This window comes from Cottoperca gobio, chromosome 20 (assembly GCF_900634415.1).
Source record: "Cottoperca gobio chromosome 20, fCotGob3.1, whole genome shotgun sequence".
Classification (NCBI taxonomy): Eukaryota; Metazoa; Chordata; class Actinopteri; order Perciformes; family Bovichtidae; genus Cottoperca; species Cottoperca gobio.
This window is the reverse complement of record NC_041374.1, coordinates 2,129,481-2,148,608: the sequence shown is the minus strand read 5'-3', so window position 1 is coordinate 2,148,608 and position 19,128 is coordinate 2,129,481. Positions and strand designations below refer to the sequence as shown.

General features: G+C 41.8%; 2 protein-coding genes across 2 annotated transcripts; both read right to left on the bottom strand.

Moving 5' to 3' along the window:
• Positions 1–318: 318 nt before the first annotated feature.
• On the bottom strand, positions 319–16,419 carry spata13 (spermatogenesis associated 13). The gene is made up of 13 exons (XM_029457884.1): positions 15,934–16,419; positions 8,703–10,266; positions 6,602–7,087; positions 5,822–5,966; positions 5,485–5,612; positions 5,080–5,259; positions 2,924–3,103; positions 2,516–2,695; positions 2,174–2,406; positions 1,802–1,931; positions 1,305–1,680; positions 1,080–1,154; positions 319–963 (listed from the first exon to the last, which is right to left on the bottom strand). Exons 2-13 carry the CDS (start codon positions 9,630–9,632, stop codon positions 782–784), a joined length of 3,225 nt encoding a protein of 1,074 aa, XP_029313744.1. The 5' UTR covers positions 9,633–10,266; positions 15,934–16,419; the 3' UTR covers positions 319–781.
• Positions 16,420–17,300: 881 nt separating this feature from the next.
• c1qtnf9 (C1q and TNF related 9) lies at positions 17,301–18,844 on the bottom strand. The gene is given in 5 exon segments (XM_029457952.1): positions 17,301–18,267; positions 18,476–18,524; positions 18,526–18,539; positions 18,657–18,765; positions 18,767–18,844. Coding segments are annotated over 5 exon segments (1,020 nt in total). The 3' UTR covers positions 17,301–17,497.
• Positions 18,845–19,128: the final 284 nt, after the last annotated feature.

The window sequence follows — 19,128 nt, the reverse complement described above, 5'->3', positions numbered from 1 at the left end:
CTCTATCATCTAATGCCGGATTTTGGGTTTTTAAGATCCATTCTCTTTTCCTTCAGAACGAAAAACAACCTTATAAACACAGCAGCGGTCACACAGCAGTGTTTAGATGCAGCCGACAGGTGTGTGAAACAAGATCCTGGTGGTGGAGACGCAGGCGACGTACCTCCTCCAGTCCTATGACTAATGTTTCATTCATTAACTTCCATCGCTGCCTGATATCCAATTCACCTGAACCAATATTCAACAGCCACAAAGTCTGAGTGTTTGCTCAGCGATGAACAGAAACAAACAGAATAATCCTAAAGTGACAACATTAGGTATGTTTTTACAAGAGTTTTATTTACAGTGCTAACAAGGTAGGTGATTTATCCTCTGGCTGTACTGTTGACAGACGGGGTCCAGCCTCTGTGAAATAAACTAAAACCATGTTTGTCAACGTAAAAGCAGAATATACTCTGGTGTCATAATTAACATAGAAACAATCTTGCATCAGTTGGAATTAATAAGACAAAGGGGTGGGATTCACTTGAGTGAGCAGCATCTTAAAAACACACCAACAAAATGGACAGAGTCAGTATTTTAACACTTTTCGTTGTGCACTTTACAAATTGTAGGCACTGAACTTCACGACGCAACAAAAACAAACACAAAGAGAAAGACACGCGAGGCACAGAGAACATTCACAGGAAGAAAACTGAAATAAAAAAAATAAAGTGTTCTTTGAGTCTTCAGGACGGTTTGGGCGTGTTCTGCACAGGGAGGGGGGAAAAGGAGCAAAGCCTCATTTCTTGAAAAAGGCATTGCGGGTGATGCTGTACAACAGGTGATAAGGCTTTCGTTTTGGGGGTTCTGCCAGAGAGAAGACCTGCTGATCAGGCACGCTGGTTGGAATGGTGATGTGACGCTGGTGAAGTGGGTGCAGGTTTTGGTGGTGTGGCGGGACAGAGCCAGAGTAACCAATCGCTAAATAGGTGATGAAAGCAAAAAAGTCCAAATTAGGAATTAAACGTAAGATAAATATTTGATCAAATTGAAATGACGCGAAGATAAACGGCATTAAGCTAAAAATACTTCCTTACTTTTGCTCTTCTTCTGTTTGGCTCTTCTGGCATTAACAATGGCCTCTTTTCTTTGCTCTTCGCTGATCTCCATTCCTGCCAAGAAACACACACACAGATACACCTTCAGGTCAAAATATTTCCAACCACTCCCTTCTTCCAACAAGAAGTTCCCCTTTTATTCCACATATTCTGTATACAGTCGCCATTTTGCGTCATGAATGAAAGGCATTCTGCAGGACTCACCCATCTCTTGATCTTCCTTCACTCTGTATCTCTCCTTGGCAAAGGCCTGTAACCACCTCTGCTTGTCCTGGGCTTTCCTGCAGTACAGCACGCACACAAACTCCAGGGTGGAGGCGTTGCGGAGGCGCAGAGCATTCTTCAGGGTCAGGCCCAGATCTAGGTCTCGCCCGTCGGCCACGTCCAGCACCTCGGTCTGGTCCATATCCAGCCGACCACGGTAGTGGAGCAGGTCTCTGCGCAGGACGTCTTTCTTACAGAAGACCAGCTGGTGGTCAAACAGGAAGAAGCTGCGCTGTTGCATTTTGCCCTGTCGGACGACTCGAGCCAGCTCACCAGAGTGGATCAGCTCTGAGCTGCGCTCCAGCACGTCGGGCCCCTGCAACAACACGTTCACATAGAGTCAAAAGCTTTATACAACACATTTAATAATCTTTAAACAAGGTTGGCAAAAGATATAGACGACTTCAATTGGAAGAGTATTGATTAGTCATCCTGACCTCCCAGTGTAGAATGGCCACCTGCCAGTGAGCGATGGTGTCGATACTCTCCAGCCGTCTCTTCCTCTCATTTATCAGACTGGCCACGTTCTTCATAGCATCATACGCTTTGCTCACTCCGCTATAGTCACTGCAACAAATCAGCGAAGGAACAATGAGCATTGGTTCCACCTCACATAAAACTGATAGAAAGCACATTTCCATTTATAGTAACAGACTGCTTCAATCATGGGGACAACCACAGATGTTTTTATTTAAGGTGAATGAATGAACCACTGAAGGTTATTGCATTGGTTAATGTTAGCTGATGCATTGTACAATATGACTAATTTGTCAAATAAATAATGAAGTTGAGACTTTCCGGAGGAGTACCTGTGGTCTTTGGGAGTGTACTTAAGCAGTTCTCCCAGCTGCAGCGGGTATTTACAGATCTTCTGGACAGGCGTTAGCAAGAAACCTGCAATAGAAATGTTGATCATCTGCTGGAGGAGCCGGCAGGCCTCAAAGAAATGTTTATATTTGCTCGACTTCATGAGGCGCTGCAGTTCAGCACAGGCTGCTGGATGAGTGTTACAGTAGTCCGAGTAGATAGAGAAGCCTTCTCCCTTTGGAAAGAAGAGAAACATGTGATGACAGTGAAGATTTAGAGCTACTGAATCAGTTAAATAAACGGGTTACACAGTGATGAAGTGAATTGGGGAAGGCTTTGTGTACCTGCAAGAGAAAACAAGAGCCTATTTCACTGAGATGTGGTTGGTCTTTGTCGTACTTCTTCTCCAGGTCTTTGAGAAACTGCCTCTGAAACCTGTAGATGTCTTCTATGTTGCTGAAGATGGTCTTCAACTGCAGCTCAGTGAACATGTCCGGGAGCTTACGGCACTGACGGATGTAACCCTGAAAATTACACAAAACCACGATGTTGACTACACTGAGAGAAGGCAGTTCAAACACTGGCCAACAGGAGGTGCTAGATGGCTTAGTCATTTCAAAAACACAAATGTAGCTTAATCCAAATATTTTATGACAAAAAGTTGACATTTATTAGATTGTAGGACTTCTTAAGAGCTGTGAGTCACACATAAGAAGGACAGCAGCCCTCAATGAAAATACTGAGGCCTGTACCTCACAGATGTCTTTTAGGTGCTTGATGTAGATGCGTTCAGTATTCATGATTTCCTTAACCACATTGGTTCTCATCTGCTCCTTGTGCTGAGCGCTGTGCGTGTCCCTCGGAGTTGGATCTTCTTGGTCCGCTACACTCTCCACACTTTCTGCACTGGAGTCCTCCTGGTTCACTCGCACCTGAAGCACACCCACCACACACACACACACACACAAAAAAATGGGACTTCATGAGCAGCACTCAAATCATAATATCTCATCACCACAACGCTGCAGCGAGGCTGCTGACTAGAACCAAGAGGAGAGACCACATCAGTCCAGTGTTAGCCTGCTCTACACTGGCTTCCAGTAACTTTTAGAATTGATTTTAAGGTCCTCCTTCTTGTATACAAAGCCCTAAACGGAACTGCACCAAGTTACTCATGCCAACTCTCTAATAAACTATGTTCCCCCAAGAACATTACGATCATCCACTACTGGTTTATTAACCAGAAACATCCAAAAGGAAATCGGGGATGCAGCCTTTTGCAATTATGCACCAAAGCTATGGAACACTTTACCTGCAGACATTAGGGAGGCAAGCTCACTCAATATCTTCAAAGCTAAAAACATATCTCTTTACTTTAGCCTTTTAATGGTGATATTTTATATCTCTTTACTTTAGCCTTTTAATAGTGATATTTTATATCTCTTTACTTTAGCTTTTTAATGGTGATATTTTATATCTCTTTACTTTAGCCTTTTAATAGTGATATTTTATATCTCTTTACTTTAGCCTTTTAATAGTGATATTTTATATCTCTTTACTTTAGCCTTTTAATAGTGATATTTTATATCTCTTTACTTTAGCCTTTTAATGGGGATATTTTATATCTCTTTACTTTAGCCTTTTAATAGTGATATTTTATATCTCTTTACTTTAGCCTTTTAATAGTGATATTTTATATCTCTTTACTTTAGCCTTTTAATGGTGATATTTTATATCTCTTTACTTTAGCTTTTTAATGGTGATATTTTATATCTCTTCACTTTAGCCTTTTAATAGTGATATTTTATATCTCTTTACTTTAGCCTTTTAATAGTGATATTTTATATCTCTTTACTTTAGCCTTTTAATGGTGATATTTTATATCTCTTTACTTTAGCTTTTTAATGGTGATATTTTATATCTCTTTACTTTAGCCTTTTAATAGTGATATTTTATATCTCTTTACTTTAGCCTTTTAATAGTGATATTTTATATCTCTTTACTTTAGCCTTTTAATAGTGATATTTTATATCTCTTTACTTTAGCCTTTTAATAGTGATATTTTATATCTCTTTACTTTAGCCTTTTAATAGTGATATTTTATATCTCTTTACTTTAGCCTTTTAATAGTGATATTTTATATCTCTTTACTTTAGCCTTTTAATGGTGATATTTTATACAATCTTTAATGCTTTATGGCACTTTAAACTCATTTAAATGCTTTTATTAAAGCTACTATTGTATTTCTTAACTATTAGCCTTTTCCACTTTTACTATTTTTATTCTGCTATTTAATACTATTATTTAATGCTATTTCACATGTACATCAACACTGTGGTTATTGTACTGTAAATGCTCTTATTCTGTATAATCTTGTACTAATCTTTATGTTTTTGCTGTGAAGCACTTTGGGCTGCAACTCTTGTATGAAAGGTGCTATACAAATAAAGCTTATTATTATTATTATTATCATGAAGTTTCCTTAAAGCTAACTTCAAGTCAGGATCAATTTTCAAAAACCACTTATTTTTTTTCCAGCTCATAAGTAAAATAAACTTTACAAAAAGAGACATGAACTGCTTAAACTACAAAAGACTCCACATCACTATGGTAACAACATGTGGAAGTTAAACCAGCTCTTGTTCAGAGAAATTGATTCAGATACAAGCAATTACAAAGCAGAGGGCCATCTACCAATCAAATAACCTCACCATGGTTACCACAGCCGGCCTAATTAAGACTTAACAGTCAATCGGCTCTGGTCACCACAGAAACCAGCTGAGGTTTGAACCCTTCCACACACACTGTTGTTGGCGGTTTGTTTGGAGCCAAGCCAGTTTGTGAGTCTTTTCTGCTGCTGCTGGAGAGCAAACATGTGTTAGACACACAGGTCAGGAAGTCCACTTACCCTCACAAAGCTGGAAGGGAACCAGGCCTCCTTGTCAGCCCCCCTGCCCCACCACCAGTCCGTATGTGAGGCATCCAGGACACGGATAACGTCTCCCGCCTTAAAGGCCAGTTCCTGCTCCTCCATGGTCACATGGTCCCAGAGAGCCTCAGCACAGACTGTGTGGCCAGAGCTTATCCACTGAGAAGCACACACAGATAAGATAAAGTCACAATTACATGCAGGCTAGGCCCATGTCTAACAAGTAAGATTATGTCTAGACTTGTGGACACTGCAGTGGTTGTCTCTTCGGCTGAACTGCGGCCAAACATATTGAAAACACGAAACACACATACAACAAGATAAATGTTGGGTGAAGATGTTCTTGAGTGTTGCGACATCACAATTTCTCCTCCTCAGTCTTACCTCATTGAGCACAGAGAGCTCCACCCCTGGCTGGAGGTAGGGCGTGACATCAGTGAGCTCATCAAAGCTGCCCTCCTCCTCCTCACTCACGCTGTCATCAAGTGTCGCCGAGCACTCAGACACACCAACTGCAACACAAACACCGAGGTTAAAAAAAACTGTATGGAGCTGAAAACATTGTGACAAGATTTGAATAGTTGAGAAAACAAGCCACAGATGCAGGCACACCCACACCTGGCTCCACACCAACAATGTCCTCAAACACACTTATTGACATTCTCAGAGTCAGTTTTCACACAGACTGAATTTGTGATCAACAAAAACCTCCAGTTCTCACCGCTGAGCACTCTGTGGAGCTTACGCCGTCCAACACGATCCAGTCCGATGGGGGTGCTCTGGGAGAGGGTGGAGGGGCGAAACCTGGCAGACACTGCTTTGTAGGGGGGCACCTGGTGGGAGGGGATGGGCGGCCGCAACAGAGGCTGCGGAGAAGAAACAAGAAGAAACATCCTGGGATTTAGGAAGAGCTCACTTTCTCAGGCTTTCATCTCTTACCTGACTGAACTGTCACAGAAGTAGATCCTGCAACTGCTTTACAGAAAACATTCATAACCGAGACCTTGATTCATTATTGTCTTTTTGTTTTCTTCTTTCATTACAGACAGAAGAAAGAGCGAACACAACAAAAGGTATTGAGCTAAGGGGAAGTCCTTGTCTTTTTGTACAGTTTAAATAATGCTCATTTATTTAGTTTTTAACAATGTATTCATATTTTGTTTTTAAAAGCAGGGGGTATGTATATATTATTTAAATATAAATGATTGGCAGGAAAAATATAATACAATATATATTTCTTAACTAACAATCTGGAGGATTAAACAGTATTTTAAACACATTGGAAACAGCTGAGTTGAGTTTAAACACGCTTCTAACAATCTCATTATTTAGATTCCTTTATTGTCAACTAGATCAGCCTGAAGCCAACCTAGATTCAACACTTGACTCCGACTGCATTTCCAGTTTATATACAGTAGATGTGAAATTCCTCAAAACCCTTTCACATTTTTGAAAAGCTGTGAGCCTCTAGTGGGTTTAAACTGTAACTGTAAAAGCTTACAGAAGGAAGGCGGTCGTCTTTCTCCTCATCAGGAGAGAACAGATCCACAACTCCGATCACTGAGATTGGACGCTGCTTTGTGCCTTGAACATCTCTGTTCATGCTGCAGTTCTCAGGGCTATCTCCATTGCTACACGCTTCATTACCACCGCAGTCTTCATGCAATGATGTATGTGCTGTCCTTTCTTCAGTGCGCAGTTCTGCCACTTCCTCTGGAATGGAGTGCTTCCTGGAAATGAGCTGCCCGTAGTCAGAGATGGGCCGAGGTCTCGGGCGTCCACTTCTTCGTCTGGGCTTGACGAAGGATATTTCTGTGGATGAATCTGTGGATGCATCTGTGGATGATGTGGGCGACTCCGAAAGGCATGTTGGAGAGATAGGAGGGGTGCTGCTGGCTGTTGGAGAGATAGGAGGGGTGCTGCTGGCTGTTGGAGATACTTCATCTGTTTGGAGAAATGCTTCTGGGCCTGCTTGGTCTGATGTCGCCTAAGGATCAAACGGAAAAAGTTAAAAACTCAATAAAGGGCGATGATTTTGGTTTTCCCCTGTTCAATGATCTGCAATGCACACAGATGTTTAACGTAATGTCTGCTGGAAAGAACATCTGTTAATCAGAAACAGAGCAAAATGGTGCAGCATGTAAACTATGTACTAGAAGAAACCGTTGGATCTCAAGGCAGAACCACAAGAATCAGTGTGCAACTACTTCAATGAGCTTTATCAGGGATCTCGTGAGAAAATGTATTATCATGTGAAAGTATTCCAGTTCACACAGTGATATGCTCCACATACTGAACTCAATAAACCATTGGGCAAACAAGAACTGCAACCGAAATTCCAAATATATCAGCTAAATATTATCATTCTGTATATTTGTCAGCAGGTATTGAACACTCAATGGTCAAATATTGGCTGATGATTACTCATTTGAAAGTTGTTCTGCGCTATCAAACCTCACCTCTTGGTTTTCTCGATCTGGGTCTGGTCCCCGGCATATACACTGGAAAGGCACACAGTGGACTAGCACCATTGTCAAACAAACACAGACCGGTCTGTGTCCCCAAAGCCAAGTCCCTACTCTTTTTTTTGAGGCCAGTAAAATTCACTTGATTTCTAAAGTAAACAAAATCAGATTTTTCCGCAAAATCCTTCTCTTAGACAAAAACACTTTCACTATAAACAGTGTGTTTATGGTCCTGTCTACCTGGTGGTGCTGCTAGCTGTCCAAGGCCCAGTGTCCATGGTGCTGGACTTTGATCCACATCAGCTAGATGGAAGGGGGAGACGTGAGGCGAGGGTGTACTCACTCATCGCTGCCTACCCTCCCACAGCAATAGGACTATGGAGCCGTTTTGCGCAAGGGCCACTAATCATAAACAAAGCCTAATGATTAACTCTGTTCCTTCAGAGTGCCTGGTAGCACAGAACAGCTGGCTTCAGTATATGACTCTGCTGCAACAGAAGTCAGTATATCATACACAACTGACAGCAGAAAGGACAATGAAGAACGATTTATGCCTACGTTGTTATTTATTTGACACCGAAGGGGACTTTGGACACACGCACAGAGCTCCTTTTTTTATAACATACGAGTACAATATCACATCGACTCCACGCAGTCATGCCAGATTCAAAGATCACTTCATGAAATCACTGCTTAGAAGGTGTGATGCTTTCTTTCCTCAAACAAGGGTCAATGCCTTTTAACTGGCAGACATCTATTAATGATCATGCTGTTCTAGATTATAAGGAAGACATTCAATCTTTCAGGACATCCTGCCTCTTTGAAACATTACAGAGCCTGGAATCTAATAGATTTCCAATCCAATGTTACAAAGTCAATGATAAAAGGTGTTACTAATGTCTGATCGTGGGAAACATTTAGCAGAAATCAAAGAGACCAGGTGCATAAAGATAACACCCTTAGCTTGATGTCATCATTATTTTATTACACAGAATATCTGTATCTCCTGCGCTAATAATCAGGGAGAAGTGAGTGGAGCAATATTGACTAACAGAAACATTACTACGTACAGTATGTGCCAGAATCATTTGACTTCAGACCCCTGTCATCTTTACACACATGATTTTCCTCCCTTACCTCATGTTGTAGCATGTTGACTTCAGTCTGTTCTTGTTGTTTGCAAGAATCGTTCTGGCTGAGAGCAGATGAATCATATTCTGCTTTATAAGCACCTATTGTGGCCGCAGTCAGTGATTCATAATGAGCAGAGATACCAGGTGACATTCGCTCTGTTCTCTCTGGGGGATCCACAGAAACCTGGCTGATAAGGACCTGGTGCTGCTGTGGGCCCACATCGTAATCAGGCTGTAGATGACCAAAACTGGTGCGTTCGACAGACATGACCCGGGCTCTGACGGGCGAGGGCCGGCGCTGTCGCTCACTTGTTTTTAGACAAGGCACACGGCGGGAGTAGTCGTCATGGAGACGGGTTAGGGGTGACAAGGGAGATGGAGAGCTGGGGCTGGGGGAGGGACTTCGCCTGCGTCGCACAGTCAGGTCGGTCATGCTGCCTACTAGCTTTAGCATCGGCCCCTTGGTCATCACCGGGGTCTTTCTGTGGCTAACAGCGTAGCCCCGAAGGTCCACTGAGGAGGCGCTAGATGTCCTCTGGATGTATGGTGTCCCATTTGATGTGCTAGTTCTCTGGGGCTCTTCCAGGGGCGAAGGAGGTCCTGGAGTTGGGGCTTTGCGTCTGAAAGGTGCCTTAAATACATCAAGATTTTCTGCACTTTTGCTCAGTCTGCTCAGCACCTTCACATTTGTGTTCTCACTCAGGTTCTTTGTTTGAATATTGTCCTCGGATGTGTGATTTGGTTTCTGACTGTCTGTCGCTCCATTTGTGCCGCTTCCTGCTAGTCTCCTATTCCCTGTGTCGAGTAAGGAGATGCGTCCTGCTCCATACGCTCTCCTGATACTCCGCGACAATCGTGTGTTGCGCGTGAGACCGTCTTCTTGATCATTTTCTTCGTCATCGTAGTCCTCAATATCTGATCCACTTTGGATCATCACACTCAACTTTTGCCCATCGAAATTTCCATTAAACACACTGTATCCTTCTGCAAACTTTAAATTATGTGTTGCATCATCTAGACCGGGGTCAATGTTGCCCACAGCTGTGCCATTAGCCACATTCTGATCTGATGGGTCATGTTCTCCATCGTGAGGGACCGCCCCTCTACTCTGTATACCCTGGAGGACAGAGGAGCGGAGCTTTTTGAAGGAGTCCACAACAGTCAGTCCTGACCAGGACTGGGGGCCGCTGTTGCTGTCGTTGCTGTGGGTTAAGGTGGGAGGGTCAACGGTTGGACTGTGACCAGGGACAGGGACCCTTCCTCGACTTAGAAAAAAGCCTCATAATTCTTGAGGGGTTAGGCTTTCCCTCAGGTTGACCGATGACAGGGTTGGACCAGGCGGAGGAGTTGATGCCATTCAGTCTGTTTTCGTCAGAACCTGCAGTCATCGGCTGTACTTGGGCACCACACCCAGACAACAGACATGGGACTGCACTTCTGTCAGCATGACTGTGGAATGGGTATATATCACTGAGGGGTCGGCTCCGGATCAGCGGGTCAGTTTTAGACTTGTGGAGGCTCAGGAGAGAGTCTTCGCTTGTGGACAAGACCCTGTCCTGTTGTTCTGCCTGAAAAACCAAAAAGAAATTAATTTTAGAAATATTTGCATGTTGCATTATAGAATAATAAATGATACTGCTCTTTAAAAGGTTACCATGTAGAAATAAAATGTTCTGAAAAACATAAAAGCACATACAACTTGAAAAATGCCTCCGATACAGCCTAGAATGCTGGATTTGGTATCCGAACATCTGTAGTTTACAGTACAGTGTCCTCTGTGTTTGTATGTGAGAGAGGAGCAGAGAGAATAAAGGGAGAGACAGTTAAACACAAAGACAAATATCCTTCAGTGTGCACAGAGGAGTAAAATGTCTTTCACTGAGAACACTACATGCACTTGTCCTTGGTGCTGTATTTCAGTGTCCAAGGAGAGCTGAGGCCCAGGTCAGGGTAGTGTTGTGCCCAGTTCAGCTCTGTGTGTGTGTGTGTGTGTGTGTGTGTGTGTGTGGTAAATGCAGCTGAGCCTTTGAAGTGGGTCTTTGTGAGCGTGACTAAGCAATGAAACCTGTTAATCCATTGTGATTAATGCAATAAATTGCCCAGTTTCTCCAGATTACGTAGATGATGAGGTGACGCCGAGGGAAGGTTGTGTGGACTCAAATCAGTGAACATAGTTCAACTCTTTATCCTAATACACAAAGAATCCTATATATACACAAAGAATCCTATATATACACAAAGATATCTATATATATATATATATATATATATATATATATATATATATATATATATATATATATATATATATATATATATATATATATATATATATATATATATAGGGTTTATACTAATAGGGCTTTTTTCACTGGTACATTACATTTAGCTTGTCATAGTAAAAGAGGTGTTACTAATGACATTAACAAAGCCTCAGTTCTATTCAAGTGTTCTAGTAAGCCATGACAGTGTGACAGTGAGTCAGCGTGCACAATACCAGGACCCTGAAACTGACGCAGCTAAATGGAACTCAGCCATCATTCATTTTTTATTTAAGTCTACTAACAAAGGCCTAATGTCTACTTTTAACAGTCAAACTTTCTCCAGGTTTCTTTTATGACTGAAGTTCAAAAGGCCACAGAATAACACATCATAGTACTTCTAAAGCTGCCAACTGACCTCAAATAAAAACAAGATAACAAAATGCAAACGTGTATATTGACAATGATGCCAATTTAACATATTGTATCATCCCTTATACTGTGCTTTTAAAGATCTACGAAGAAAGCATTTCTCTAAAACAACATTTTGTACATTTACATTTTCCTTCACAATGTCCCTGCATCAAGAGAAGTAAGAGTACGAATAGTTTAGCTACTCCAGTATTTCCAGTATTACCCACTCTTACAGATTAGGATGATGTGTGGTTTTTATGTTAATATCATGGTGTGGGACCAGACATCATCTTAAATGTTGGTTATTAGCATAATAATATAGCAAAAATGCTTACTATTTATATTATTTGATGTTTAATTAGAGTTAAATGGAACAGTTTTATGGATTAAAATTATAGTCACTGTAAACCTTTACTTCAACTCCCCCCCCCCCATTTATAATTTATAAGCAGAATATAAACATAATAAATACAGGCGATAAACTACATTAGTGTCATAAAGCATTAATTACTTGTTTATTTACTGCTTATAAATGCTAAATAGTTTAAAAAACATAAAGTCATATCACTGCTGACAACACAAATAGTTACCCTCAATATATCATCATTATTATTCATGTATTCAACAAAACATCTTGTGATTTTGTCAGAATCCCTCAGTCCTAACTGAACATGTATTTAAGGTTTGAAGTGTTTGCTATGTACACATGCAGGGAGTTGCAGGGATCCTGGAACGTTCCCATACTTCCCGTCCTCGTGCATGTTCAGCAGCAGATGGGCTCTCTCAGTCAAACCCTCTGTGGAATCTGCTGTCACTTCAGCCAGCTCCATCACACCGAACACTTATGCAAACACAGAGCCACTGCTGCCAAGCACCGCTGCTGACAGACAGTAAACACCCCTCGTGAACAATGCGCTGCTTTCAAAGCTATGCTGAATTGTCTTCTTGTACTTTCTCCTCCCCGGCCACTGGAAGATCACGTTGAGTAGCAACTGGAAAAATACACGCGATCAATTATTCCATCTATTTTTCAAGCAGAAAGATAGGAGATAGTAAAGGAATTTCTACAGCTTGTTTATGTTTTGAATACTCTCGTCGCGCTATCAGCCAGTCTACCAACTGTGCTATCCTTCAACGCCTTCTCCCTAAACTTGGCGCCAACTGCCACAGGCCAGTTGGCGTCTTCCAATACTTGGCAGTGCTGTTAGTCAGAACCGAGCTGACACAGGTGGTGACTTACACAATAAGACAACAAAGACTTCAACTTATATTCAATATGCTTTTGCTTTAAACTCCAATACCTCTACAGTATGTTCACGTCTGTTCCTTTTAACTATGCCCTTTAAAATTGGTGACACATTTATAAGCCTTATTGTATTTCTAGTCTAGACTGAATGCATCAAGCTGAATAAAAATGTTAGCCCTGTTCATGGTAGACAAACTTGTTTCACTGTTGAAATGGTAATCCACACCTGCCAAATTAACTGAACATATTCAAAATGTACAACTGCAGTTTCCATAATTATAAAAAGCTGGTTTTACCCTGTGAGATAAAATATAAAGATACACGGCAATACTTTTTTCTCAAGGCACTGTATTTGCATACTGTGCACATTACATGCACAGTACAGGACTATGTTGTATGGAAAGGCATAATGATGCGATTCACTTTGTTCACTTATCTCAAAAGTCAAGATTAAAATGTCTGGCATCTTTTCTTTTACTCCATAAGCATCTACTAGGTCCATGTCTACATCTATGCATATTGCAACATCCAGACAAATATTACTTACGTTAATATCACGCCCTACTGTCTGTGAATGCAGGTCTCTTTTAGTATGAACTTTCCTGAATCATCTTTGCTGTGCCTGCGTACCAGGATCACTGCTGCTCTCTGGCTTCCTCCTGCGAGGCTGTGGATGGGAGCAGCGCACCCTGGCCCAGAGTTAATTAAGAGTTCAGGGAGGAGTCCCCCCCCACACACACACACAGCAGCCAGCTGGAGCCAGCCTCAGATTAAACTCCTAAAGACAAGGATGAACACTCACCCAGATAAATAAACATGTATACAAGGGCTAAAAGAATGCACTCGAAAAACACAAAACACAATTAGTGAGAGCATCCTTTCTCATAGTGCACGGCCCATGTCCATGTGTGTGCATGAGCTGAGCAGGGAGGGATGCACTTAAGTCATTGACTCCCTTCCTGTTTGGCTAGCAAACCCAGGTTATGTAAGGAGTCATAAATTCATAGTGATAAGTGACCTACTACCCACAGGTCACCTCTGCAGAGGTAGCCTGCCTAAGGCTAGGATAAAACTCATTAGGTCAAAATGAACTGAGAATTAAATTAAATAAAAACACCAGACAGAGAGTATCAAGGGAAAGTTAGTCTTTCTGTCATTTTTCCTTCTCTGGCTTAACTCTGAGACAGACACAACCACCCTGGAGCAACTCCGCCATTCCTTTGTAAGCTGTCACTTTACTGGTCGTCTATTTGTCTTGAAGGGACAACGATGTTTTAACAAACAGATCAGTGTGCGTAACTGAAGATCTGTGAAACTTCAGCTGCACATATGTTCAGCACTAGAGAAAAAGTCCACTGTATTCTGTGAATGAACTCACATTTGTGGTTTGACATGCGTCTGGCAAGATTCAGAAACACTCAACAATATTAAGTATTGAAATATATGAATTCATGTTATAATCGTTTTAGCTTTGATGCTTGTTATCTGACCTAACAGCCTGTTTCCTAGCAAAGATTAAAAGTATCAGCAAGAAAACTCCAAAGAAATGTATGAGGGAGCAGTGTGTGGGAGTGGGAGTGTGTTTGTGTGTGTGTGTGTGTGTGCGTGCGTGTGTGTGGGGGAGTGAGAGTGAGAGTGAGCGCGCGTGTGTGTGTGTGTGTGTGTGTGTGTGTGTGTGTGTGTGTGTGTGTGTGTGTGTGTGTGTATAGCCTATTCCTCTTCCATCCTAGTAATAATCTGATTAGCAGAGCTTTACCAGTCTGTGTTCAGGACTGGTTTCATTTACACATGATAGCCTAATCAGGGCGACAACTAGGCTATTCAGCACTGACAGAGAGTGACACCCAAAGCTTGTAAGCAGCCCACCAGGACTTGACTGCAAGGGGCAACTTGGGGAGAGATAAAGGATAGAATTCCACAAACAGTATCCATAAGAAATGTGTCACCTCTTTTGGGGTCATATGATTTTGAAATAGACAACATGTCCTGTATGGATCAGGTGAGCACATATGCTATCAGTTCATTTTCCTGGGTAAAGTCTCATATTTGTCCATGACCTAGTTCCTCATTTCTTGATCTGGCAGAAAAAAGGAGATTGGGAGACACCACGCCCCTTTCTATAGAGCGTGGGAAGTACAAGTACAGTCTAAACCAGGGAGTGTCACCACTCTCACACAGGCAGCCACTTACTCACCTGATCTGCTGTGGACTGTCAGAGAAACAGACGGGCAGAAATCTAACACCACACAGTGCACAAGGCTTAGAGAGGACAAAACACCACTGAGCCTCGATGTCAACAGTCAACAGTGTAACTTGACGTCAATGCAACACTTACCACAAGGCGGATTCATCAACATTCAAAAACCATGAAAACAGAAAGCTTCTCAAGAGCACAAATCCACTAATATTATATGCAGATCTGAGACACTCTTAAACAGTTTCCATCAATTTGTGAGCTTGGAAATAGTTTATGCTCCAGGTTGAAAAGCACGTTTTCAATAATGAATGAACACAGTATTTCCTTGGCACAAACGTCCTTTATGACTGAGTCACAACACTGCAAATGGCTGGTTAAAGTTACTTCCTTGCTCTATGAACTGAAATGCAAAAGAAGGAAACTAATGCAGAATAAAATCATAAACTAAAAAGACACAATGCTCTATGTTGTGCCTCATGAAGCGGAGATACAACAGAGTATAAAATAGAAAGTAGCCAGCTGTAAAATTATATTGTAATGGTTCAGTACTGTTATAATTTGTATAAAGCAGAGGACTGTGACATGTGCATGATTATTTAACACTGGATAATTAAGACACAGTTTAACTCTAGTATAAAAGTCCATCTTGGGAGCCATAAAAGTAAGATTAAATGTAGTGAACTGGGATGGCTGCAGACTCAAAAACTGTAGCCAAGTTATTACATGCTAAGAATGAAGCAGAATTTGAAAACAAGGAGCTGAAGCGGATTACACTGAGCAGTTTTCTAAGCCCATAAAGAACTCAAGGCCAAACTGCTTATTTATTTCTGCATTAATTAACTTTCTTTGGCTATAAAGCTCTTTGTAGTAGGTGGCCCCCAACCCCTCCTTAACCAGCTCCCTGCACAGCCTGGCATCTCCCACATCACTATAACAACCACGACTGTAATGCACTACAATAACCCCCCCTGGTCCCATTTCAAACAAGAAAATCACCACAACTGTAATGTGATCCACGAATATTATGAATCATTTAAAAAAAAGGACGTTTTGTTTATCACTTGTGTTAGGGTTAGCAGTCACTGCGCAGCTAATAGATAACAAAACTTTAGCTCACCCTGCTCATAGTCGCTGATGTTGTCCTCCTGACCTTTTTCCTCTCACATCAACAGAGCAGCTGTGTTTGTTGTTTAGCCATAATGAAGTAGTTTCTCTGAGCTCCAACAGCTTGCTTCCTGGCACCCGTCGTCCTCTCGCAAAAACATGTCGGGTACAAAACCCACGACAAGTGCGCTGGCCCTGCTAACTAGTTACCGCACAACATATTGAGACTAACGGCTGTGTGACTTCTGGGCTAGCAACTTAAGCTAGCTCACGAGCGCACTAATGAACTTCTTCTAAATTGCGCAAGCTTTGCGGTTTTTAATTTCGCTTTCCCCGACCGGCAAAACCTGACGATAGTCCTGTAAGTCCACAAAATAAAGACTGAGTCATGTGATATCTACCGAAGTTGCTCAAGAAACGCTCATAATTTCGCAGATGATTCCAGTTCAAAGAGGTCTTTCTTGGAAGATTGGGCTCGCGAGCATCATTAATGCACTTGTTGCAGTGTTTCCAAGGGGCGGGGCTTCGAGAGGTTACGATCGTGGTTACTGGTTGACCACAGCGCGAGCGTTCGTCTGACAGCCAATTATAATTACGTGTAGTCCGTGACCGCAAAGCCACGCCCACAGTGGAACGCGCTTCATTGAAGAAAAGAAGAAGAATGCTGCTCCCCACTTCCTGCAGCTCTCTGAAGACCTAAAAAAGACTGGACCTTCCAGTTGCTATTTCACTGTCTTCCTCGTGCCATGTCATTGAATCATGCAAAGACAATTAATGTCTGAGGTATTTCTGTTGTGCATGCCAAGCCCAAAATAATAGTTGTTGTGAATGTTGTACAGTAACATAACTACCAGGGTAATAGTGAAACACTAAACTGAGGTAATAACTTTTGCTTGTGATAAGAATGACACCACACCTTCATGTTATCTGTTTAATGTCTTCTTTGTTATGCACAGGCTGACACTGTCATTTCAGCAGAATTACATGATCAAGATCCTGCGAGAAACCTAATTTAATTGATTTAACTACATAATGCACACACAAAGAACATTCGGATATTTGTTTTAATGTAGCAATAGCCTACACCAGTGTAAAAGGCATAGTAAGTAAAAGTATGGTATATTATCAGCACAATGGACTTAAAGTATCAAACAGAAAAGTACTCAAAACGTAGAGACAATACCACTTTGAGTGCTGTATTATTGTCTATATTATATTATTGTCTTATTATCAAAGATGAATAAATGTGTAAGAGATATTTAACAGTATTTAAATAATATATACAGTGTATTTTATAAGACTGCTATTTGTTTTGCATGTCTTAATTGTCTAAATTAGGAACCACAGTAAATGCTGTGGAGTGAAAAGTATGATGTTTCCCTTTGAAATAGTAGAGTAGAAGTATTAAAGTAGCATAAAATGGCAAAACTCAAGTAAAGTAAAATATTTTGTACTTAAGTACAGTAGTTGAGTAAATGTACTCTGTGAAATTGCAGAATAGAGGGTTACTATAGAGACAGGATGATTTCTATTCTTAAAAAACAATTACCAGCAATTATAAAGAAATTATGCCTAATTTAAGTCCCAAAGATCAGGAACCCAGAGAAGGTGGTGTCATCATCTTCATCAGCAAAGAGTCCATTGTACAGCTCTCCTCCAGCCACCTGCAGCCACACCTTGTCCCCCACGTCCAGGTGCAGCACAGCGCCCCCTGCTGCCTGATCCTCGCTGCTCTGGTAGGTGTCCGTGGTGTGGATGATCTTCGCACCATTCTTCACGAGAGCCACCTTCACGTTCCTGGAGTAAACAGTGATGTGGTAGGTGAAGAAATAGGCTCCCTCAGCAGAGCATGTGAATCTTCCTGTTTGTAGATCGTAGTGATTCTGTTCATTGTAAATAATCTTGTCAAACCGGATCGGTGCATTAACTGCTGGGAGTTTACTTTGAGCTGTGAGTCCAACAGAGAATGCGCTTTTAGAGATAACAAGTGCATCTCCCTTCTCACCGTTATCACCTTTCTCTCCTCGAGTCCCTCTGTCACCACGATAACCAATATTGCCTTTGTGACCTGGAACACCAATGTCCCCCTTAGACCCTGGCCTGCCGGGGGGTCCCATTGGGCCCTGAATGCCTCTGTCACCTCGAAGGCCAATTTCCCCCTTGGGACCGTCTGGGCCAAGAGGCCCATAATCGCCTTTAAGTCCTTGAGGTCCAGGAAGCCCGAGCTCTCCCTTATTTCCTTTCAGGCCGATGGACCCTTGGACTCCTTGGGGCCCCATTTTCCCAGGAGGCCCCCGTTCTCCATTTTCTCCCCTTTTTCCTTTGAGCCCTGCTGAGCCAACTGCACCTGTAAATGACAAGCACACAATAAACCCCCCAATCCCTTTAGTGCTCAGTGTTCAATATGTGGTACATATTCTAGACAGCCAGATAAAAGACAACACATATATGAATAAATGGTGTTAAAGAATGTGAAATACTGCTGGTTAAAATAGATTCATGTTTGAACACAGGTTACTTTACAGATATATGTGGTTCATTCTGGATATACATACCATGTTCCCCTTTGTCGCCCTTGTGTCCATCATTGCCTGCTGATCCCACAAGGCCCAGCTTGACCTTTTAATTAGTGATTCATAAATATTTGTTATTGTAAATTGTAACGTCAAAGCTAAACGTATTCAGGAAAATGTGCATATAGTCAAATTCTAAAAGAATATTCTCTTTTAAACTTACCTTGATCACCTTTGTCACCTCTGAGTCCATCTCGGCCATCTCTGCCAGGTGTACCATTGTGTCCAGGGTCCCCTGGTATTCCAGGGTGTCCACAAATACAGTCCTTTATTTTGGGTTTGTTCCTGAGTAACACACCTGACCGCCAATAGAAGGAGCAAAAGAGTGACTCTAAATCTCCTCTGCAACATTGTACCTGATGTACCTGTTTAAAGAAAAACTAATATCCAACTACGAAAAAACCTTTCTACTAAAAGAAGTTAAAGCCAGTTCTCCTCATAGCCACATGCTCAACATATGTAATTAATCCAACGGTCTTCAAACAGGAGACTCAAGAGGAACAAAAGACAACAGACACCGACCAAAGAAAACACAAGCTGGACAAGAACTTTGGACAAGAGTGACCTCAGTCCTCAAAGCCATTTCATTGGTCCGACTGTGTGTGTGGCTTACTTATTGAGCCTGTCAGTTACAC

Bases quoted from the DNA above. Each gene is read 5' to 3' on its own strand.
- spata13 (XM_029457884.1), bottom strand. From the start codon at position 9,632: ATGATCCAAAGTGGATCAGATATTGAGGACTACGATGACGAAGAAAAT. The intron at 1,155-1,304 runs GTGAGTCCTGCA...GTTTCTTGGCAG, and splicing joins GAAGGAAGATCAAGAGATGG to GAATGGAGATCAGCGAAGAG. The intron at 964-1,079 runs GTAAGGAAGTAT...TCACCTATTTAG, and splicing joins CAAACAGAAGAAGAGCAAAA to CGATTGGTTACTCTGGCTCT.